The following is a 22,863-nucleotide window of genomic DNA, read 5'->3' on the forward strand; positions in this document are numbered from 1 at the left end:
TGAGGTCGTCCATCAGCCGGCCAGCCTAGTATCTCCCCGGATCGAATCGCGTATCGACCAACTTCAAGGGACAATCATCGGCAATCCGGGGAATGCATGACCCTACGTGCGCAAACAGAGAGCGAGCGAGAGCGAGAGAGAACGAGACAGAGATTATCTTCTGAGATTACGGGTTCGTGACATGAGCGTTATGTGACTGATTGCGAATCAAAAGGGTTATAATCGGGTCTTGGTGATATTGGTCTCTTTATTGCTCAATTTGAGGCACTTTGGGAGTTCAAAACTACCTTGCCGACGTCACCGATAAGCCGATCCAGTTGTCAAATTTCATTAGCAAAGCAGGTAAAGCTATCAATCACAAACACACAATTGGTTCCCGGGGGATATAAAAATGAAGCAAAACGAAGAATGGTGATAAGCTTCGGACTTGGTTCGGGAGATGACACGCATAGAGGCAACGAGGTGGGTTGCCGCTTGAACCCTACACGCCCTTGGAGATGCCTTTTGCGGCCTAGGTTTAGTTGCACGATGCTTGAATAATAAACGATTTATTTGCTTCAAAATGCTTGATCGCTCTAAGCCTAACATTAACCTATGACGACCTCACTATTCGTTTCTTACCACGGTCGGTTGGTATTTAAGTTCTACAACAATCTGGGTCCGGGGTATGTTCTAAGAAAACACGCCATCAACGCATCAACGGTTGCCACAAGGTACGGAGTACGGGGTACTACTAGAGTGGAGTTTTGGGTCACACAGACCACGTCACCAGTTCCGCTACATCAAACTGGCACTTCCGCCTATCGAATTCCGCTTACTGGATAGTGTATTTGGCCCGAGGTGCTGTTCTGGAGCAGCAAGTATCACAATGTAGGTACACGTAACTTCCGGCTTTGGCCGCCTAGAGGTCCAGATACTGGACCTGGGTGGCGCACAGAGCCGCCAGCAGACTGCAGCCGCTCGCCGTGTAGATGACCGAGGCGGTCGTACCGGTCCACGTCACCAGCGGACCCATCGTCACGGACAGTATTATCTGAGCGACGAACAACATCGAACCGATCACCGAGATGTCCGCTGCCAGTCCGCGGCGGGGCTGCGTCGCGTTCGTATCGCAGCTCGCTTCGAGCTGAAAGACGGGTCGAGGTTCGTTAGGTGTGGCCAAGGGAGCGAATTAAGTAGCGGACGCTAGAACCTACCAGCCCTTTGGCGTGGTACTTTGCCAGAATGATGTAAGGCATCGTGAAGAGGAGCGCTCCGGTGATGCCGGCCGTCGCACTGAACACGTACACGGTGATCCGGCTGGGAAAGGCGGCCATACACAGCATGCCCAGGAAGTCGATCAGCAGCCCACCGGTATAGATTGTGCGGGCTCGCATCAGCACGATCAGCCGTTCGATCGTGTATGAATACGTCGAGCAGGCAATCGAGCAAATGGCCATCCCAAAGCACCCGTACCGTACGCCTTCGATGTAGAGCGCGTACGCGTCCGAGTCGGAGTGCGCCATCGGATCGCCACCGAACACCTTCTCGCCGACAAAGTCGGTAAAGTAGAGCGAGTAGCTGATGTGGCTCATCCAGCAGAACAGGTTCGTTACACACAGCACGCCCAGCGTGGCCGGTATACGGAAGGCTCGCTTCAGGAAGTTCCTCCGCGGTCTCCGCGAGCTACTAGGCATGGCTTGACCATCGTCATCCAGGAGCAGCGGTTGCTTCTCCATCGAGCCGGACTCATGGTCATCATGATCCCGGTGCGACGAAAGTTCGATGTCGTTCTCCAGCTGCAGGACGAGCGCATCGGCCACACCCTTGACCGGGGCCAATCCGGCGGTGGTACCGCTCTGTCGTTCCTCGTCCACCATCCGATCCGTCAGGGGTTGCAGTAGCTCGTCGCGCTCCATCAGCGGCAGTGGAATTTCGCGGAAGCTACACACGGTCACGGTTAGGCAGAGGGCGAAAATGGCCGTGACGAGGATGAACACGGTGCTGATGTTACCGCCGAGCAGATCACCCAACACCGTCCCCTCCCAGTCGATCGATCCCAGGATGTACCCGATGGAGCCACCGATGCCCGACAGCAGCGAATAGGTTCCGCACGCCTGTCCGTGGTCCTCTAGATAAATGTACCACTCAGTTTCCGAGATTCGCCAGTGGAATTGCCAGGGATTGCCTTACCGGGTAAGCTGACATCTAGTAGGTAGGCCATCGAAGGGGCCTGTGACGAGTCGGCGCAAAAGTCCAGCATGATCGTGCCGAGGATGGTGACCACTATTGCCCACCGGTGATCACCTATTGAGGCCGCCGCTGCCGTCTGGTAACTGTTGCGCATCATCGTCCCCGTCACCGTGTTGTTGATCACCGGCACCGGCGGCTCCCCTACATCTCCTAGCCAGTGGCCGATAGTTTCCCCGAATGGCAGCAACAGACATCCTGAAACGATCGTGGTGCCATTAATCTGCTGGACCAAAAGTACCCATAAGTTGAAGAAAGTTTAATGAGTGTTTAGTGTTAGTGGCCGGAAGTCCATAGGTTTTGTGTGCATTTAGCATTCACCTCAGCGTTTTGCTTAACCTTCACCACGGGCGTTTGGGAAATAACGCTACTCGTGACCGTAATCCGGGGCTTACCCGAACAATAAAATGAACATAATTCAAACGACAACGTTGGCCGGCTGATAAAGTCGTAAATGCATGGAGTTGATTATTCCTCTCACTCAAGTCGCGGTGGATTTCGGTTCGGCAGCACGATATGCACAAGACAAGCCCAATTACGTGAGGTCATCAACCAGGTCCAGTCCGGTATCAACCGGTTGGGACCCCGCGATTGGATTCAGTTGTCCACCCGGCTGGTGTTTGTTAAAATGTCATCTATCACCACCGGTCAGCCGCACGCAATTAAGGCACCAAAAGGTGTATGGAGGCGCGCGAGTACGATAAGTGACAGCGCGCAGTGCGCTTATGTCACTGCGCGCGCTGTGTTTCTCGGCCAAGGTGATAAGGGCATGGGCGACTAACGGCGAAGAGTCGGCTCAAAGAGCGTCAATTGAAATTTGATGGCTGCTTATCGTTGGACCCCCTTGGTCCAGCCGCCCGTTAGGGATGTGGTTATCGTGACATAGTGTACTACTTCCGATGGAGCATGCCGCTTCCGTACGTGTCACACGGCCGTTAGCATGTATGGCGCTGGGCCACGCTGTGGGATTTCGTGACAACGCGGGGCAACGCTTGCGTATGAAACGCAAGGTAACAAGGAAAGGTTCTGGAAGCGTGCCTTGTTAGGTGGTACCAAAAGTACGTTCAAATACACGAGCGAAAGATTCAGTTTTAGCGGACCTACATTGCATTATGGAGAATTTGTATGCGGTAGGCTGACGTATTTGGTTTCTAGGAAGAGTCTACGGACGTTTTGATTTTCCTTGCATGTGTTTTGATTAAATTCAACATTTTAAGTGTAATACCCGTGCTCGGGCATAACCACCTTTGCCTCGTAGTGCATTGTGTAGAGGCGACTTACAGAGATGGATGGAAATAGAGTCGGAACCGATTTTGACGAGAGTTCGGAACGGAAAGAAAAACCGTCTCTTGAAATCATCTGCTAAGTGCTGGGACTGAAACGCGCTCTGCACTGGTTGGGGAACTCATTGGTCTTCATTTCCGGTATCACTAGTGACTCCATTTCCGTCCGTTTTTTTACACTAAATCTTTAATAAGCCTCATCATCATCAGCATCACCAGGAACACTACTACATCTCAGCTGGCGAAATGCACAAAAAATACGTGCATACTCTAGTCTTAAGCCTTTCCATTCACTTGACACCTGTTATAATTTAGTTATCACGTTCTCAAGTTGAAGTCCAGAGTCCAAAGTTTTTCGCTAAACAAGGACACTTCCTAGAGCCCAATCTGGTAGGGTTATCCACCACAAACTCCTCCTAGATGCACTGGACGAACACAACTGGCCTTAATACAACTACCACAAGTACAGGTAGTAGTCACAAGTTGACACGTTTAACAAATTCAAAATACAAATATCACGACACTCACACAAAAAATCTCCAAATACCTAACATATAATGACGAAAAGTAGTTGAGTAGTGTTCGCATCTCACTGTTTGACACTTTGGATTAACTGGAGGCACATCTGGGAGGCTCCCAGAGCAATCACTAGAGACTAGATTCGTTTAAAATGGTGGCTTTATCTCAAGTTAGAACATTCTAACACTGAACCATTCCGTGCAGCTGCTGCGATACTGCGATTGGCAGCAGCCGTCTATAATTTCCAGAACTCTCAGATCTCAGCTGGAATCTCGCAAGTGCACCAGCATCACCAACTAGAACACCCGTTTCGTGGTCGTAGTGAGTCAATTGACCCGGCCCGGACATCACGGCATCACAGAGAGCTGGTTTAGTTTGTTTGCACTTCGGCACGACTAAGGACCGGGCAGCAGGCCTATCAGCTGATCAACCCCCACTCGGACACTTACCGAGAACGAGTCCGACGCCGAGCGCCAGTAGCAGCGGGCGACGGCGGCCATACGGGGACCGGCAGCGATCACTGAGCCTGCCCAGTACCGGCGACACGAGTAGCCCGATCAGGGGCGAAACGCCCCACACGATCGTCATTAGCCGGTGCTCGATGCCGATGCCGAGCAGTATCGGCGTGACGAAGGCTGTTTCCGCTGAGTACACCATCTCGATGCCCATGATAACGAATGACAGCCGGGCGAAGTCGCAGCGCGTTTTCTTCCTGTGGACGACGAGGGTGACGAAGGCATGTAGTGGACTTCCGGGGTTTGGACCAGCCAGGCCAAGGGCTCACCTGAAAACGTGCGAGTAGTCGTGCTGGTGCTGCTGGCGAGCATTCTCCTCACGCACCCGGCGTAGCTCCCGCAGCACCGGGTCACCGGTGCCGGTGCCGCTTGGTTTGCGTGCGAGGGCTACCCGCCGCGGTCCGGCCGCCGCCGGACCACCGCCAGGGCCCACCTTTACCATGCCGATCTGAGAGGTCTGCTTCGAGTAGCGTTTCGAGGACAGTCGGGCGAAGCGTCGGGCCGGACTGAAAGCGCTCAATGCCGTGGCCACACTGATTGCCAACGACGCGAGCCAGTTGTAGACGCCCTTCGCCTCCCGGTACATGTTGCTGTGCGCGGGTGCGGCCAATGTTTACAGTTCGCCACTCCAGAGACACCGACAGGGAGCGCGAGCGCGGGTATGTAAATGCGCACCACACACACACACCCACACACCAAGCGCGGATCTTACGTCACGCCACCGCGCGTGTCACGTCACTCTCCAGATTGCAGTCGACGGTAACGTGGCTTGCGGCGCGAGTGATAACAGACCGCGTCTGGTTCGGGGACGACACCTCTCTAGGTCCGCGTCACTAGCTGGAGTCCACCACCACGGGCACGTCTGGTGGAACCTTCGAAGCGATCGATCGGCACGGCGGCGCACTACTGAGACCGTCGCACTACCGAAACTCGGTGCTCGGTGGTACATCGATACATTGATTAGGATTTGATTCGTCAGAGGAGGTGGCGGTGGCGGCTGCCAACGTGAAGCTGTTAATCCGGCGAGGTGGTGGAGGCGACGTGCGGTTTTCGATTTTATTTGCGATAATATGGGAGCCGTGCGCACCAACAACAACAACTGGGATCGTCGCCACAGCCGCGCAGTTGTACACTTAGGTGGCCATCGTTGACGGGCTGAGGGCTGTGATTTGGCGTTCCTGCATGAGGTACGAGGGGCGCGCGTCCATGAACCTTAGGCGTACTACACACAGCATCACCGCGCGATGAGGTCCGTGGAATGTCTGTGTTTGCTCTAACATCTTGTTTTTTTTGTGTGTGAAGACTGTGGAACCAGACTTTTCTGCCACTTGTGGTCTGGTATTTTGCGGGCTTCAGGACCCGCTATAGATCCAGGGCAGGGATTAGGTACACGATATCGGTACACTAGATCTTCGTCTAGATCTTCGTGATCTACTGGTCTCTGTTTCTATCCGTGCCATGGATTCGGCGCCTAATCTACTACAGAAGCTCCTGGAAAGGTATCGCATTATCTCCGACAACTCTCCTCCCCATTTTTTTCGGCGGCACGCGATAAGAGCTCGTAGTAGGTGTACCAGTACCAGTTTTGGTGGTCGGTTTTGGGGTGCACTTTCGAGTGGTACTTTCGGCGTGACTCGTTGGCGAAACCGACATACCCGATGACTCAGATTGGCGTCAATAAATCACGGCCACCGGTACGGCATTTTATCGGAACGTGGCACATTAAGACCTGTGCGTCACACGGGCTTCGCTGAGCGGTCGCGATCTGTATTTAATCAGCCGGCCGTGTCTGGCTAGATGAGGCTGCGGCGTACGGTGGGTTTGTTTTTCGGCTGTCGAACCTAGTTCTGGCGCGGTGCTGCTGTCCAATGTCTGTCGGTGTTGGGCGGTGGAAATGTTTTCTCTCTTCTGTGGGTGTGTATCGTAGACATCGAGATAAGAGGCCGCGTCGTGTTTCCGGGTGTCCGAACACGGATCTGATAGCAATAGAGAGCGTGCCGTGCGCGATTATTTAACTGCGGGGCTTAGCTTTTTCTTCTCCTAATTACCCACAGACCCACTGACGAACAACGTTGGGCTTGTTTAGAGTGAGATGGGACTAACTTTGTGTTGGAACAATGGTACTTGGTTGAAGCTTTTTGCGCTAAACATTTTGATGATGATTTTTCCATTAAGTATATCGTGTGAAAACAGTCTGTCCAACCCCCTTTCTAATCAGAAACGATGATGACAAGGCCGAGAACCGCCGAGAGATTTGAATGGACGTGTGATTTGGATTGCATACATCTTGGCGTTTAAACTATCGGTTATTGACTCCGGCACAGGGAAAAGCCTAGCGCAACGAAAACATTCAGAATTAATGTCTTTAGCTATCACGCAGCTGGGTTCGATTCCCGAGACCGGCCTACACAGGAGAGTCTGGCTCGTGGCCAACAACCCCGCCCGAAAAACACAACGTTGCAGAAAGCAACAGAGCAGCAACAAATTACTTTGAATAGCTTTATGAGAATGTGTCAAAGGGACGCAATTTCTTCTTACAGATCTGGAGCGTGTACATAAGGTACAGTCACTCTTCGGAATTATGTGTTTTTTTTACTGTAAAATGTAACTTGAAATAATTACATACAGTCAAAAGTTGCTAAAAGAGACCTCAATTCTAACTGGGCATTGAACTATTAGCGAGTATAGCTTGAATTTTAAAGAACTATTCGTGTATAGCCATCTGAGACATGGAGTCTGTCTAAAAATTGACGAAATCCTCTTAGCCGCGTCCGAGACGAAGATGCTCGTAGGTGTGGAAGAGCAATGGAGAAGTTCTTACAACAGCCAGATGTTCGCACGACACGCTCGTATATCTCGGCAACGTATAGGCCTCGCCGGGCTCCGATGGACTGGCCATGTCATGAGGCGACTCTGGACGGCGAACCGGATCCTCCGCAAAGTCTCCTTAGAACCCCCCACAGATGGACCGATACCAACCATTTGATGCATTTTTTCGGTAGTCAGTTCTAAAAAGATCGGAAGCTCTTCATTTACACAACTTCTCACCTTCTTTTTATTTCTAGCGTGTTTGCTTGCGCATGTTCAATAAATAGTGGCGGGGTGTGGAATCGCTGCAGCAGCAGCCGCTTGCTGGGGCGTGGGGGGCCTAATGTACTAAGGATTTATTTTGTGGCATTATTTTGTGGCAAATAAACGGGGCTAAAGTAGAATATAGAGGAGCCCGACGCCCGGCTATGACGCTGGTTGCAGTCCGTTGGCCCATCCAGGAACTGGCGGATCGTATCACGCGAGCGGGGTTCAAAGCTCCACCGCTCCGGGACCGGTTTACAGGTCCATGTACACCACCTGCGAAGCACACACCGCAGCGATCAGGCTGCAGATGCTGGCACTGAACACGACGACCGAGGTGGTGCCGAACACGGTAATGAGCGAACCCATCCCGAGGGCCACCGTGATCTGGGCGACGAATATCATACCGCCGACGACGGCAATGTCCGTGGCAAGGCCGCGCTTCCGTTCCTGTTTTCCTGTGGCGCCCGGTTTGCTGACCTTAAACTGCAAACGACAACGAAGGTAATCGAAGGTGGACGACGCATCGGCGTAGGCGTACTTACCGTTCCTTTTGCGTGGTACTGGCCGAGCAGCAGGAACGGCATCGTGAAGAGCAGCGCGTACACGATGCCACCGGTGGCGCTGAGCACAAACACGGTGACCTTGTTGGGGAAGAACGCCATACAGCACATGCCGATTGAGTCGATCACCAGACCACCGCAGTACACGGTTCGGGCGCGCAACACCTTGATCAGCTTCTCGATCGTGAACGAGTAGGTCGAGCAGGAGATGGAGTAGATGGCCATACCGAAGCACCCGTACCGGACACCCTCGAGGAACAGCTGATACTCGGCGGACGAGGACGGGGCTGCCGGGTTCCCGCCGAACACCTCTTCGCCGACGAAGTCGGTAAAGTACAGCGCGTAGCTCAGGTGGCTCATCCAGCAGAACAGGTTCGTGAGGCACAGGATGGCGATTGACTTCGGCATCATGACGATGCTCTTGATGAAGTCCTTCGGGCTCATCTGCATCTCCTCGTCCTCCTCGTCGTCGCTGCCGTCGCCGTCCGCCGGCCGTTCAACGTCGGCGGCCAGCGCGTTGTTGATCTTTTGCGGTACCGGCAGATCGTGAGGCGATTGGATCGTCTGCAGCTGGGCGGTCAGCGTTTTGCTCACGTCCTTCACGGTGAAGATGAGCTGCTCGCGGCGTGCCTTCTCCCGCTTCACGGCGGACTCCGTCAGCGGGCGCAACAGTTCGTCGGCTTCGAGCAGCGGCAACGGGATCTCCCGGAAGCTGGCCAGCGATATGGTGAGGCAGATCGCGAAGATCACCACCACCAGCGTGAAGACCGTCTTGATGCTGCCACCGAGAAACTCCCCGAACGAGGTGTTGTCCCAGTTGATGCCGCCCATCGCGTACCCGATCGAGCCACCGAGCCCGGCCAGAATCGAGAAGCTGCTACAGGCTCGTCCGTGATCCTCTGTTGGGAGTTGGGGTTAGGAGAACGCCAGATTAAGGAACGTCCTGGGTTTCAACCCGGGTTCCGGGTCAGCTCAGCGCGATACTCACCCGGTAGACATATGTCCAGCAGGTAGGCCCTCGAAGGAGTCATGCAGTTGTCCGCGTTGAAGTCCATCAGGATGGTGCCGATGATGGTGATCACTATCGCCCACCGGTAGTCGACCCGGTGCTGTGCGATCTCCTCGTCGACCCGGTAGAAATTGTACGCCCGGAACACGTCGCCCACCAGCGTGGTACCGTTCAGATCGACCAGCAAGGCCGAAACCGGTTCGATCGACGGATCCGAGGCTGGACCAGTGAGCTCGCCAAGGTCCCCTAGCCAGGCGCCAATGTTTTTCCCGTACGGAACCAATAGGCAGCCAATGATGAGCCCGATACCGAGCGTGAACAGAATTGGACGTCGGCGGCCGTACTGCGAACGGCACCGATCGCTGATCGAGCCGATGACCGGGGACAGGAAGAATCCGATGAGCGGCGAAATGCCCCACACCATCGTCATCAGGTGATGCTCGATTCCGATCCCGAGCAGGATCGGAGACACGAAGGCCGTTTCCGCGGAGTACACAAACTCCATGCCCATGATGACGGCTGAGATTCGGATGAAGTCAATCCGTGACTTTCGCTTGAACACGTGTGAGTAGTCGTGCTTCTGGCGGCGGGCGTTTTCTTCCCGCACTCGGCGCATCTCCCTCACCACCGGGTCGTTGAGGAACTCGCTGTGAAAGTTACTGACCGTGCCGGCCACCATCGTGAGGCTGTTCTGGCCCTGGGTGCGGAACTGTTTCCCTGTCGTCAGCGATACTCGGCTCGGTCCGGCCTGGGAAGTGCTTCCGGTTGGCGCTCCGGGACTCTGCGTCTCTGGAAGTGAAGATAGAAGGTGTCATTGATGGGCTGGCGAGAGTGTTCGAGTTCGAGCCCCGGTACCATAGCGTGGCATAGCTACAAACAGCTACAATCGGTGGCCCTAAAGGGTAATGTCCGTCTCCGACCAGTCGGCCCGCGGGACACTAGTGAACTGAACCTATTTTCCCGGGGCGATCCCGGCTCTAATCAGACACCCGAGACCCGTCGGCGTAATTGTCACTTGCGTCGGGTCATCCCGATCAGCTCCAGTGGAAACATGCGGCGGTTGCACCGAAGACCGGCTCGATTTTGATTGCTGTGCGGACTTCACATTCACAGATGGTGGAAACATCTTTGCCCTGATACGTTATCAGCGTAAGGATTTCGGTTTACAAACGCTTTTTTGGGAGCGCTACCCCGATAGAGTGTGTGCTCTGCATTCGATTCCCTTTTGCGGAACGTGATGTAATGTCTACCGAACCAGCACCACCAAAGCGGAATCTAACAACAGCTGTAGCCCGTCGGTGGTCGCACTTCCAATCCGAGCTCCTGAGGGCAACCTGATCGCCGCCATTTATATGGCCAAATAGCGTGCTACTTACTTGTCATGGTAAGAAAGTTGGTCGAATCGTTGGAATTTTCATGGAAGCAAACAAATGTTCAATATAACCTTTGGTTGGAATGGCTGTAGGCAAAGCAAAAGCCTACTTAGCAAAAGTACTAAGAGGGGTTGTCAAAAAGTATTGAAGTTGCTGGCTGGGGTATGCCAACCAGCAGCCGGTTGGCAGAGAAGGCTATGTTTTCTCGCCCCTCGTCATCACAAATTGTTTATTTCATTGGCACTGCCAGCCTCAAATTAGGGATTCCACCAGTAGGTGGCCCTTACAACTGGGATCAATTTATAATTCATCAGAACCTAATCATATCCCTTTTTGTGAATTTGATGCCATACATGCAATCCACAGTTCTACGAAATTACCTGGCGCGAAGGCTGCTAAAAATAGGCTTCGAGAAAGACTATGTCTGGGTATATGCGTGTGTGCTGAGAGAAGCTTTGCATGAAGAGGGTTTGTTTCGTGCCAGCCGCCCTCGAACTGGCGTCCCTCGCCAGATCATTTTTAGCATTCCCAGAAACGGGTCTTCAAATCAGCAAGCAGGTAATTATTTCCCTTGTCGTTTTTTCCGACCGTTTTTGAGTATTTAATTGTTGCGAAACATCGTGAAAGCGTACATCCATAAGCTCGGGACATCTCCGGAAGTTCGAAAACACCTCCAGAAATGACACGGTTCGCTATCGTTCATGGAACCACGCAGCGTCGGCCAGCCATGAAGTGTCCACGTAGCACGGCCGCAATGATGCAGCAAACTAGTGGCCTCAAAACGACGTCATCATTAACCGGCCTACAACTTTTCCTTTCTGTCTCTCACTCTCAGTGGAAGTTTCCTTCACCCACTATCGCCGGGTCCAGGGTTTTTACGACCAATAACTACTAACGATCCAGCATCCGGCGTGTGGTGGCTGACAGGCGATAAGGCGGGATTAGGCGAATGTTTCCCTTGTTTTTATGCGTACGACCAAGTGTCCGGAGTGTGCCGGGTTGCGGTGTGAAATGTTTCAATTGAAACCCTATCGTCTTTAGGAGGCAACTCCGCGGTACGGAACGGCTTTTGAATTGTTTCGACCACCGGACACCCCCGGAAGGCCAATCGGGAGGAGATTAACATTCTGGGCGCATTATCCGTTAGCCAGTGACTGGAGTGTGCCGAGTCATCGAGACCGTAGCGCTATAACCACAAATTGAAGATTACTGAGTTACTAGTTTTCAAGTGTCGCTCTTCAACTCAGAATATGGTTGTAGAACCTGAGCGACCCGTTAGACAAGAAGAAAAGAAACAGAGTGGGGGTTGGAATTCCTGCGGAAAGTTCGTCCAGATATCGCCGTGGGGACACCGTGCTGCATGTCTTATTTCATCAGTTTCCTTAGTTTCCGTAAATTTTAATTAAAATGATCCGCTCACAAATTAACAAACTCTACTCCATGCAGCTATAGCTTCCCTTGTTTAATTGTCCAAACCTCAAACCCGTATCCCGACTTCGCTGCTACGGTTCTTCGACTTATCGAGAAAAACGAGACCAGCGTGTACCGCAGGATAGGGTTCGTGACAGTACGCGGTTCGGGAGCACCACCTAATTAACATTCTTAAGACAAACAGAAAAGCATTCGCTCTGTGAGCTGTGCTGTTGAAGTTTTACGCCTCAGCTTTCAATTATTGCGCCAATCCGCGAATGGCCAGGGCCATGCGTCAGTCAGTCGGACACCTTGGAGCATGACAACGGTGGCCGATTTGTGGTCGATTAGAAAATTGCCACCGTTGCACTGTTCATGTGTTTTCGGCGGAACTGACCATGTGTTTTCGGTCGGACCCGAAATATGATCAAAGTCCGATCAAGATACTGCTCGTGCTCATTACGTTAATAAGCTGGTTGCTGGAGAGAAGTAAACAATCCCTTAGCTCATCCCAAAGCCATGGGACAGTGCTTGAAGTGCGAAAATAAAATTCCCGCAACCATAACAGCTCGAAATTCTGCTATTGCAGGCTCTGGTCTGGTCTGAAGTGGTTCTTCAGGAATCGTCGTTGGGAACCGTCACACAGCTAAACGCTGATAGACACCAGCGGCAACTGCGATAACGGTCTAGTGCTTCGTTTTTTTGCGAATCTTTTGCTCTCATTCCTGAAGTGGTTCTCTAATGGGCAAGGCAAACAATTTGCCTCTGAGGGGTGGGATTTTTTTACTGCTTACTTTCTCACTATTGTTGAGATGCCCGGTGCATTACCGATGGAATTCATGTTGCCATTTCATGCGCGCATCTTAATGAACCATACCGTGGTTAACATTTGCAGATGCTGTGTTGTGTGTCTATTTGAAGAGCATGGAAAAGCATCTCATAGCATAAGTAATTATTGGTTTGGAGCAATTACTTAGGGCTGATGCCGCTTAGAAAGGCAACATAAAGCAGAGCTTCAATGCCAGCACACCGTTTCAATGCCAACGGGGCCTAACCTAGGGCCAATTTAGAAATTTTGTGGTCAAGAATTTGGGACCAAACCATGAAGTTCATGAAGGTTAAGCTACTTCAGCGTAGTGCATGTGTACATTTGAGTACAAGGCATAACACACCCCTATTTCGATCCAACTATAACACGGAGCGTATTATCCCGCTCTTTCGCTAATGAACTTCTTTCACCAAACCCTTGAACTAGACATAAAATAATACGTTCAAGCGCTACATATAAGCGGATTTATGCAGGCCAAGGGATTGAAGAAGTTTCAAGCTCAAAATCTCTCAAATGTTAATAACGACAACAACAACGGCTCTATGCAGAACGCATCGTCGAATCAGAAGCGTTGCTAACATAACGATAATCCAGCGTGAGTACCAATTGAGCCTGTGGTCGTGCTGAAAATTCTCCAAAGTCTAAACATTTCAATCCTGAGTACACGCTTCGTTGTTTCTATCATCTCCTCGGGGAGATTGTTGTAATGATTTTAAATATTTAGTTCCCTTCTTAGGTTTCTAATCTTAAGTTCTTAGGGTTCTTAGGTTCTTTTTGCGTAAAAAGATGATATAAAATCCATGTATAAACAACACGAACAATGCGTAGTACACACAGAATTAAGACATTGAGAAACTTTGCATATGTCTTGTAATTAATTGCATGTGAATTTATAGATGGAGCAGTTTTAGCCCGGAGAAATGAGAGAAACTTTGTTATCAATTCGATTTCCGACGTACGACAAAACGCGTGTTTTTATGAACACTGGGAACTCTAACGGACCACCCGAACGACGCCTTTTGAGTGAAGCGACCAAAGTAGAAAGCTGACATAAACACTGGGCTCAGCATAATCGGAATCATACGACCTGGGCGACAATCGACGGCGATTAGGCTGAGCCGGCAGATCAAGTCGGAATAAAATCGTTATTATGTCGGCCGCAGATGAAAGTGATTGCGATATGCTAGAAGAACAATCTTCTAACATGTAGGTCCAACACCCAGGTCTAGTTTCTTAAACATGTTCTGAATCTAATACCTGAACGGTAGAGCGGACATCAAATGAATAGAAGGTACTGAAATATAAGACCGCTAGATTTGCTAAGCACTATCTGCTCCCCAAAATGCTACCGGACACGTAATAATCCTCCAAAACTTCCGAAAACACCCGAAGCTGGACCGAGAGTTTTATGAGCGCTTTCATAAATCTCGTAAAAATCCCAACACACAGCACACCGTTAATGAAAATGCCCCACACGGTGCACTTTACTTACGGGGCCCTTGCTTCATGTTCACTGCAATTGCAGCTGATTGAAGGCCCCGGAAGCTTATCTCATGTTATGTCACGATACGAGGGCGACCCGCATTCAGCACTTTCCGTCACGACCTTCCCGAACACGGACTCACCAGTTCAGTTATCCGACAGCGTTTCACGGCGATTCACTCTAATCAAGTATGGTTTCGTCCGGGACTGATGCTGGGCTTGCTTCTGGGCCTGCTGCTGTTGAGCTAATGTCTTGAGTCGCTGGTTCTTGTAGCCAACGAACGTGGACACTTTACTCATAACTTTTGCACTACACCGGCTGGTCGGGACACGAAACGGCTGAGAATTCGCCCTCCGGGAGGTAGCACTGTCCACGGATGTGTCGTCAGCAATGGCTCCCGTCGTGAAACAATTTTCCTCACCAACTTCGGACGCGCCCCTTCACTTTCGCTTGGCGGCCTAGAACGTGAAGTGTTCCCCGCTTCCTTCACCACTGCTACTTGCTGGCTAGCTGGCTCACTGGCCGATCTCGATGACACAAATCCCCCGCCGAGGGCCCCTGATTGGCCCGATCTACGCTTGCCGGTTATCTGCCCAACACTGACCGTCCCGGAGCGATGCGAGATTAATTTATACAAACTTCTTCATTATCGCCTCCGCCTCCGGGCTCGATGCGCTTGCCCCTCCGCCCGATTCGTCTCGTTGCCGGTACTTGAGCGGTTGCACCATGTGGACTACTTCACCAGAGGCCTAGAACGGTTGCAGAGAATGTGCATGGAGTGGCAGAATAATAAAAGAGCAGAATGAAGCTTCGACATGGGGCCTCCCAGACATGTCGGCGGGAAATCGAATCGAATACATCACGGCTGAACGTCACCATTCGTCGGATATTACCAATATAGGATCTGCTGACGTGCTCCTGACGTGCTCTTGTGTCATGTCGTTGGAAACAGGCCGCCCTAGGTGTGGGAGGGTGCTTTTGCGCAAAAACAGAAACCCCGTTTGGAAACAATGCACCCCACAAGCGTGTTGTCGTGTTATCAGCCGGCCAGTTGTCGCCGAGGGTTTTTTGCGGAACATCGCAACAATGAGGACCGTGGCCGCGGCATCTCAAGCCTGTCACCTGCTCCGCGGGGTCGTGGTGTATCTGGGCCACAGCTGCTGAGCGACGAGGTCTGCAGTCCGAGGACCAGATGACTATCTGAGATTTTTTTCTGATTCTTCCATTGATCGGCTAGATGAAAGAAGTACTTGTAATAGGTTGTCATGAAGTAGAAAGTAATTCTTGAACAATGTCCAGTTAAGGATTAAACCTTTCTGTCCCACTAATAGTTGGCCCGATGACAGTTCAATGCTTTTGTCGGTTGTTTACGCTCTTTCGTTTTGACCCCGGTACGGAAAAGTACTAATTTACTTCCAGATATTGACGCTAAAGCTGATTCACGTGCTAGAAACTGGCAGCATCTGGAACAATCTTTCTCATGCATTATCTCGTACCATCATCAGTTTTGGGTCAAGAGCGCGAGCGAGAAAAAGAGAATTGGGGTGGAAGCGTGAAGAGTGAAACATGAGTGCACCAGCGATGTCCCCAGATAGTGCTGAAACTTTCCTTTCCTCTTTCCCAAACTTTCCAAACCCCAACTGATTGGCCTCAACAGGTGGGTTGCTTCCGGAGTGTAGTTGGCACGTCCACTTCAGAGTCGGCCGGGAATATCTGGAGGTAGTGATGGCCACCGAGAGTGAGCATTCTAAACGCGCCGGTAACAACGCGTCGGTAACACTCTAGATTATGCCGCTTATTTCGAGCACGTTATCAGCGGACAGCGCGAGACAGCTCCAGATCGATCTGGGGTGGGTGGTTTGCGATATTCGCCCACCGCCGGGCACACTTCTTTCCACACACCTTCAAGTCTGGCAGCATGCAGCACTGCGAGCGGCTCACTCTCTCTGTCGCTTGTGCTACATATTTCGGAGGTTGTACCAAAACGGCATCACAAGGGTTCCCTTGGCGGTGCATCTGCGAACCGAACGTCTGGCCGGCCGGGCGCACTTAATCATCCGACACCGTTGTTATCACCGTGTCGGGTGACGCTTTGGATCGATCCCAGGGCCGTTGGCGAGTGATGGGAATTTTCCTACGACCCGCTTTCGCCAATCCCCACCCGGAGAATGCTTTCTGTTGTGTATCTGGTCTTAGGCACGTTGCCGGTTCCTAGACGCCAGACCTGGCAAGAACCGGATCAGTGGCGCGTGGCTGTTCGCTAAACAAATTAAATAGCGCTGTTACGGGGCTAGCGTCATAAATCATGGGCGTGGTGTGTGCCAATTTGCTAACCGTGGCTTGGATGAGGAAAAGGATTGTAATCAGCCTGCTTCCGTTTGTTGCGTTGGGTATAATAGCGCGTCGTGTATCACACGGCAAGATGGCTTTTAGTACTCTGATGCTGTATCTTCCTAAAACCGGTAGCTTGGTGCTGAACGACGGTAATAGACACAACCAACGAGAGATAGCGTACTGTCGCCCGATATCTAGCGTTCCTCTGTTGCTATCTGGCCAGAGATACGGGAAGCACGAGCTGGGCCCGAAAGTTATAAAAATATGTGGACAGTTTTGCTGATTTATAGGTGTTTGAATTAATTATCAAACAATCCGCCTAAAAATAGTCCTTAATCCCGAAGGCTTACTGCGCTAAGCAGTTCGCTCGCTAAATATTGACTTTACGTTAAAACCGATCCGTTCGGCGGTCTAGCTTTGTTCAGCCGTCAATATGTGACAGTCCGTATCCGGTGTTTGCGTATCGAATTTGTATCAATTAGTGCAGATCATATTACGGACTCGCGCCCCATCCACCGGAGAAAGCTGGTCATACGTCAGCAATATCACCATAGCGTTGACCGAACTCCACGGCAAAGGCATTGGCGGCTGATTTGGTTTTTAAACGGATTCCGAAGTCGCGTCGGGCGCTTGTAATAGGGTTCGCCTAAATGTATGCAATGGGTAGTTAGGTGCGTATAAAAGTTAATACAGTTGGCAATGTGGCGTTCTCCGGAAACGTGGCATTACGAGGCTGATAATCGAGTTTTTGTGTAAAATGAATGCTTCCCGGAGGCAAAGGAACGAACTCTAGGCAACGAGCTAATTGCATTGCACGACAACTATTCACGGATTCACGTCGAAGGCCCAGGCGCATATTTCGTATCGAAAACCGAATACTACACGTGTGGAACGTAATCTAAAGGCATTTGGGTGTAACAACCTGCTGTTCGCTGGTCACTCGGTCACCGCTCCGTTGAAATCCGTTGTTGTCTAAGTATTTCTGTAGTACACTGTTGCAACATCCCCGCATTGTTACGTTCTCGTTTTATCCCCAATGTAAATCCAATATTTTGTTCTGTTTTCAGACTTCTCCGAATGATTCATCCGAATCGCCTCGATATGATTTAGAGACTTTGTTCCGAGTGACATTCCTTTGACGGTTCGACGGCAATCCTTATCGGATTGGATCCACGGACCGATGGGAAGAACAATACCTAACGATGTTTTCTATATTTATAAGCTGCTCCATGGTCCGTGTCGCCAGTAGTGCACCATCGGGACCTTTGACACTAGAGGATCAGCAATAATCGACGGCTCCGGACCAAGCCCCAGGATCCTAGGGAGACCTCCTCAGCGCGGGAAGTTCTCGTTTTTACTTCCTCTTTTGGAATCGCCGAATCCTGAAAGCTTTGATATCCGCAAGATATCTACTAATATCCTCTCGGTGTGTGTGGGAGAGTGCATGATGTAACAGAATATTAATCCGGACGTGGGCAGAATCCGAATTGTGTATCTCATTGTATCCTTTTCATCATCTTCATCTACCGCTTTACTTTTTTCCACGACACAAAACATCGGCGCTTTCGTCATCACTCATTGATTTTCCGGTGTGAGATCCGAGCCGCAGGAATTGGCCGAGAAAAGGAAGTCAGTGGAGCGTGTTAAGCGTTGAACGTTGAAGATGATCTCGGCTATCTCGAAGCCCTGTGCTCGAACCTAGGACGATGATCTGTGTCCCGGCCCCAAGCTTGGAACAGTACGCCGCGTTATTTTAACGAACTTTGTGACACTTCCGACTTCAATATGGTGACGTCGCTGAACACAGCGAAAAAACCGGGATTCTTGAAATTGGAACTCCTCTGTTGAACTGCGACACAGTCAATTATCTCAAAACCATCAGACGGAATGAAAATGTAGGCCAAAAGGCCAAAGAAGAAACTATTTATAATACATCATTTGCAATTGTAGCGGGAGCGGCAACAAGTTCTTCAACTCACGGCTGTAGTTCAGATGCGCCTAATTATCGCCATAAATCACTGGTTTATCTGTGTTTCATGATGGGCATTTTTAGTTTATAAGGTTTGGCCAAACAGCAACCGATCGAGTGTGTTTCGCTGGACGCAAGGTGTCTGTTTTGTTCAATCGATTCAAGATCGGAAAACCCAGTGCTCTTGGTTTTAACCAGGGCCCATTCCAACAGACAGACACTGTTACTTCGTTTGTGTTTATTGATTAAAGTTTTAGTCGAATTTCAGACGAACACTTATGAGACGAAATGTTGCCACAATAAAAAAAACTTCATTTCATTCTTGTCCGGTTCTTATAAGCCATTAATCTTCGGTAATAATCCCTTCAGTGACATAGGAGCTACCGATTTAACTTTTTCTTTGTGATAAGGAGGATAAAAGTGTCCTTTCTTTCAATTATTGCTCTATTTTGTTAATATAAATAATTAAACACTAATTAAATAATTAAACACACGCCCGCTGATAGAGCAGTCGGTAACGCTCTACGCTGTCAGCGCAGCTGGCCGTGGTTCGAATCCCGGGATCGGTTGTAACTCAACCGGCTATGGTTTCGATTCCCGATACCGGCGTGACAGGGGGGTCGGCGCGGGGCTAACAATCCCGTCCGTAAAAACTAAATGTTACAGAAGAGCATCAGAGAGATTAACATTAGTCTCTGGTGCAGGACAAGACTGCTCAGCGGTTGTAGCGCCAAAAAGAAGAAGAAACACTAATTATTAGCTTCAGCCTTAGCTGTAGCAAAGTTAGCTGTACTAAAAATAAGTGTACGCAAAAATATTATATTGCGCACAATCCCGTAAAAATAGCGGCACAATAAAGGGATTGTGTTAGCAAATAAAAGATAAGGATAACGCTTCCAATTTGCTTAAAGATTCAAATACCTTTAATAGGATCAAGAGGATCTATTCAAATTTTGAAAAATCAACGAGGTATTCCGTGACCTGTACCGTGACCTGGTTGCTGGTTTTCCATTTTATGAATGGACATTCAACCGGCAACCGAAACAACAACGAAAAACGACTAGCAGACTTCAATGTGAGTGAGAAAACGGTTCGTAGCAACTCACCAGCTCCGACTCGCATCTCACGCGGGCGATTTCGCCGGTGAACCGAACCGAACCCGAACGCTCATCCCGGCATTTGTAGCAGCCAGGAGTCGTCTCGCCATCGTCGTCGTGTGTCTGTGATAATGGCGCGTAGACTGTAAAGCAAGAAAAAACGTCCGAAAAACGGTGTGCCGCGTCTGGTGGCTGCTCCGACGAGTCAGTCGCTCTACAACCGTCGATCGGTGCACTGTTTTTCCGGAAAAATCGGTCGGGCCGGAAAGTTGTTGGTTCTAAAAATACGGGCCGAATCCTAGATCTCGCTTGGGAGTTCGGAGCTACGATCCGGAGATTTTCGGGAGCGAATGGGTTGTGTTCCACTAGGCAGTTTGCGAAGTTCGACACATGTGTGGGCGCAAACTGTGGCTGGGTTTCTACTAAGCTTGACTAGGAAGAAGGAATCGTTGTTCGGTCGTGTTCAGTTGTTTGAACTTTAAAAGGTAAAAGATCGGGGAAAGATTTAATTAAGAGAGCGTTTTCCGGGCATGCCAAACATGTGGTTATTGTGGGATGTTTTCCGGAACCGATAGATGGGGTGGGGTCTCTCGATGCCTCTTCAAATACCCCCCGTTATGTTAAGTGTGCTGTGCCAAGGGCGAGCTCTAGCCGTTCCCGTTAGTGAGTGAATTCAATCTTCGCAAGTGAACGTGATTTCTAGACGCCTCAAGATCCTGCCGCAGATCTTGGTGCCAACCGAAACAGCCTAAACGTCGGAAACGCCCACCATAAAAGTTCCGTCCATCGGTCGTCGCCCGTGAAAGGTGCCCGCAAACAAACAGCAAAGAGCCAAAAAGTGACCAACTTCCCGGTGAAGAGGGTCCTTCGGTGAAGTCCTTGCTGGACATCCCAAAAAAGGCGGTTTAGCGAAACCAGTATTATTAATTAACTGATTGTGTCGGTCGAAAAATGATGAGGAAGGATTACTAATTAGAGAGCGGACGCGACTACGCTGCCCAGATTGAACGGGGAAAACCGGAAAGCACATCCCATTCCGTTGCGTAACCAGAAAACACGAAAGGTACGGATCGGCGGATTAGAAGGGCTTTCTTGGGCAGCACCCTGGAATCACCGTGCACTGCTTCCTGTTCGTAGTTCCGCCGAAGCCGATTCGCGAAGGGTAGCGAATAAGATCAATCGGAAAGTAATCAAGGAATAAGGTAACGCGTTTGTGAAAGTTTCATCCTCCGATGAGCTGCCGAGGTTGTCTAATTAATCTGATTGATCAGGCGCGGGCTGTGCTTTCTGCTTCCGATACGGGAAGCAAAATTCGTGAGAAGTTTTTTGTGAAACAGGACACAGGAGACTAAAGAACTTTGGCATGCAAAATGCAAGGAATGGCATGGTACGGTACAGGAATCCGATGGGAGAGGTGAACGAAATGATAATTAATGACACTATCTTGTAAGTTACTAGGCATCTAGTTACTGGCAATATTTCATTATTAATTTGTAAATTTCGAATAATGTGCAAGACGAAGAAGATTTCGTCTCAATTTTAATACTCTTGACCAAATTATACCATCTGCAGGGATCCATTGATCCATTTCTTTTTACTATAAAATAAGGTTTTGCGAGGCAGAGAAGTTTTGGAGAAAATTAATTGAATGCTTGATAACATGTTTTTGCGTTTTTCTTCTCTCGAATACTATGATTGTGTTCTGAGCTTTTTCATAGTGTGTTCTGTGTGGTTGGTATTTTATGTTTTCGATACTTATGTGTAATGTGTGATGGAGCAAGGCTTTACTTGTCACTGAAGAATCATTACTTTGTTGGTTCGATGCTTTGTTTTAAACATACAATATATTTTGGGAATGATTTATTAAGGAAAGTGGTTAATAAAATATATAGTAAAGTTAAGCTTTCTAGTTATGTTTTTTAAAGTATTTATTGTTTGTACACTGACCAAGCCTTGTAATTCATTACGTGATGGGTGTGGTTTGTTTTCATGTATTCATTTCACTTATGTTTTACATAAACAGACTCGAACTTCGAAGCGTGAACTTTGTAGCATCTTCCATTTCTTCGCTATTCATTAGCCTTCTGATTGTTGATTGTTTTGGATATCCACAAAAAATGAAACCTTTGAACTTTCTTCCATCTAAGATCATAGAATAGAGTGAAAACTTTGCTATAAAACCGTTGCTAATGAAGTCCCCCGACTTTCGTAAGTATGTTTGCCAAACTTTAAATAATGGCCTTTTATTGTGAGCGTTGTGATTTTTCTTCATCTGCCTTACAACAAAATGGCGAAAAGTGAAATAATGATCGCATGTCTCGCATTGTTTTTGATGACTATCTCTCTCTCGCTCTCTCCGGTCACTTCCAATCTTAGCCTTGTCATTGCACCGAGTATTGAAATCATAGCGAACATTTAAAACAATAGTGTATCAAAATATTGACACAACGCACCACCGAGCTTAACAGGATAGGTTATTGTTGTTTTAAGGTCAGTTATTTCGGAGGCGTTGAGAATGGCCATTCTCCGTGTGGTAACCGGAAATTTTCCAAGCAGGGTTTGCCTTGTGCCCACCTTTAAAAGGATATTTTAAATGCATGAATTTTCTCAAGCACTCACAAGTGTGTATGTGTATGATAATCCTATCCTTCATAATGCTTCATTCCTTTTGTTAACTCAACCGAATCCATTCCCAACTCAACATTCCATCGTACTTCGCAGCATTCCGACCGGAACCATCTCGGATATGTTGTGCCCGTGTATATGGTTTCCGAGTTCCCGAGTTTAATTCGAGAAAGATTAACTTAATCCAATAACAGATGTTCCTTCCTGTTCACGGCCGAACTGAGATGGAAACCATTTCATAATGCGTGGGCTCATGCGGGCCGCTCAAGTGGGGCCGCCTGCAAACTGGAGCCACATTTCCAGTACAGGTCCAGTGTTGGTCGGAAAATTGAGTTGATGGCTTCGGCTTCGCAACATTTTCACATGTTCACCTTCCTGCTGACAGATACTTGACAGGGTATTTGAGCGAATTATTTATCTACAATGGTCCCTCAGAAACTGTTTTGTCCCTTCAGCAAAGAGAGGCTGTCTTCAATTTGAATAATGATGAAGCCTAAGGATGGCTCTCAGATATGGTCTCAATTACGCTTGGTAGGCGCACTAGTTTTCGATG

General features: G+C 49.6%; 2 protein-coding genes across 2 annotated transcripts; both read right to left on the reverse strand.

Annotated features, from left to right (window-relative positions):
- Positions 1 to 390: 390 nt before the first annotated feature.
- LOC128277484 (proton-associated sugar transporter A-like) lies at positions 391 to 5,132 on the reverse strand. Its single transcript, XM_053015944.1, has 5 exons — positions 4,816 to 5,132; positions 4,481 to 4,743; positions 2,173 to 2,427; positions 1,197 to 2,110; positions 391 to 1,126 (listed from the first exon to the last, which is right to left on the reverse strand). The coding sequence occupies exons 1-5, from the start codon at positions 5,130 to 5,132 to the stop codon at positions 902 to 904; spliced, it is 1,974 nt and encodes a 657-aa protein (XP_052871904.1). The 3' UTR covers positions 391 to 901.
- A 2,551-nt stretch (positions 5,133 to 7,683) lies between these two features.
- On the reverse strand, positions 7,684 to 14,857 carry LOC128267543 (proton-associated sugar transporter A-like). The gene is made up of 4 exons (XM_053004399.1): positions 14,428 to 14,857; positions 9,170 to 9,979; positions 8,164 to 9,080; positions 7,684 to 8,104 (listed from the first exon to the last, which is right to left on the reverse strand). Exons 2-4 carry the CDS (start codon positions 9,867 to 9,869, stop codon positions 7,874 to 7,876), a joined length of 1,848 nt encoding a protein of 615 aa, XP_052860359.1. The 5' UTR covers positions 9,870 to 9,979; positions 14,428 to 14,857; the 3' UTR covers positions 7,684 to 7,873.
- Between the last annotated feature and the right edge of the window lie 8,006 nt (positions 14,858 to 22,863).

Source organism: Anopheles cruzii, chromosome 2 (assembly GCF_943734635.1).
Source record: "Anopheles cruzii chromosome 2, idAnoCruzAS_RS32_06, whole genome shotgun sequence".
NCBI lineage: Eukaryota > Metazoa > Arthropoda > Insecta > Diptera > Culicidae > Anopheles > Anopheles cruzii.

What these genes read in the sequence shown, in the direction of transcription:
- LOC128277484 (XM_053015944.1), bottom strand. Translation starts at nt 5,132, where the DNA reads ATGTACCGGGAGGCGAAGGGCGTCTACAACTGGCTCGCGTCGTTGGCA. An exon ending in GACTACTCGCACGTTTTCAG is followed by an intron (nt 4,744 to 4,815) that starts GTGAGCCCTTGG and finishes CGTCGTCCACAG; the next exon opens with GAAGAAAACGCGCTGCGACT. An exon ending in AGTACCACGCCAAAGGGCTG is followed by an intron (nt 1,127 to 1,196) that starts GTAGGTTCTAGC and finishes CCCGTCTTTCAG; the next exon opens with CTCGAAGCGAGCTGCGATAC.
- LOC128267543 (XM_053004399.1), bottom strand. Translation starts at nt 9,869, where the DNA reads ATGGTGGCCGGCACGGTCAGTAACTTTCACAGCGAGTTCCTCAACGAC. An exon ending in GCTGGACATATGTCTACCGG is followed by an intron (nt 9,081 to 9,169) that starts GTGAGTATCGCG and finishes AACTCCCAACAG; the next exon opens with AGGATCACGGACGAGCCTGT. An exon ending in AGTACCACGCAAAAGGAACG is followed by an intron (nt 8,105 to 8,163) that starts GTAAGTACGCCT and finishes TGTCGTTTGCAG; the next exon opens with TTTAAGGTCAGCAAACCGGG.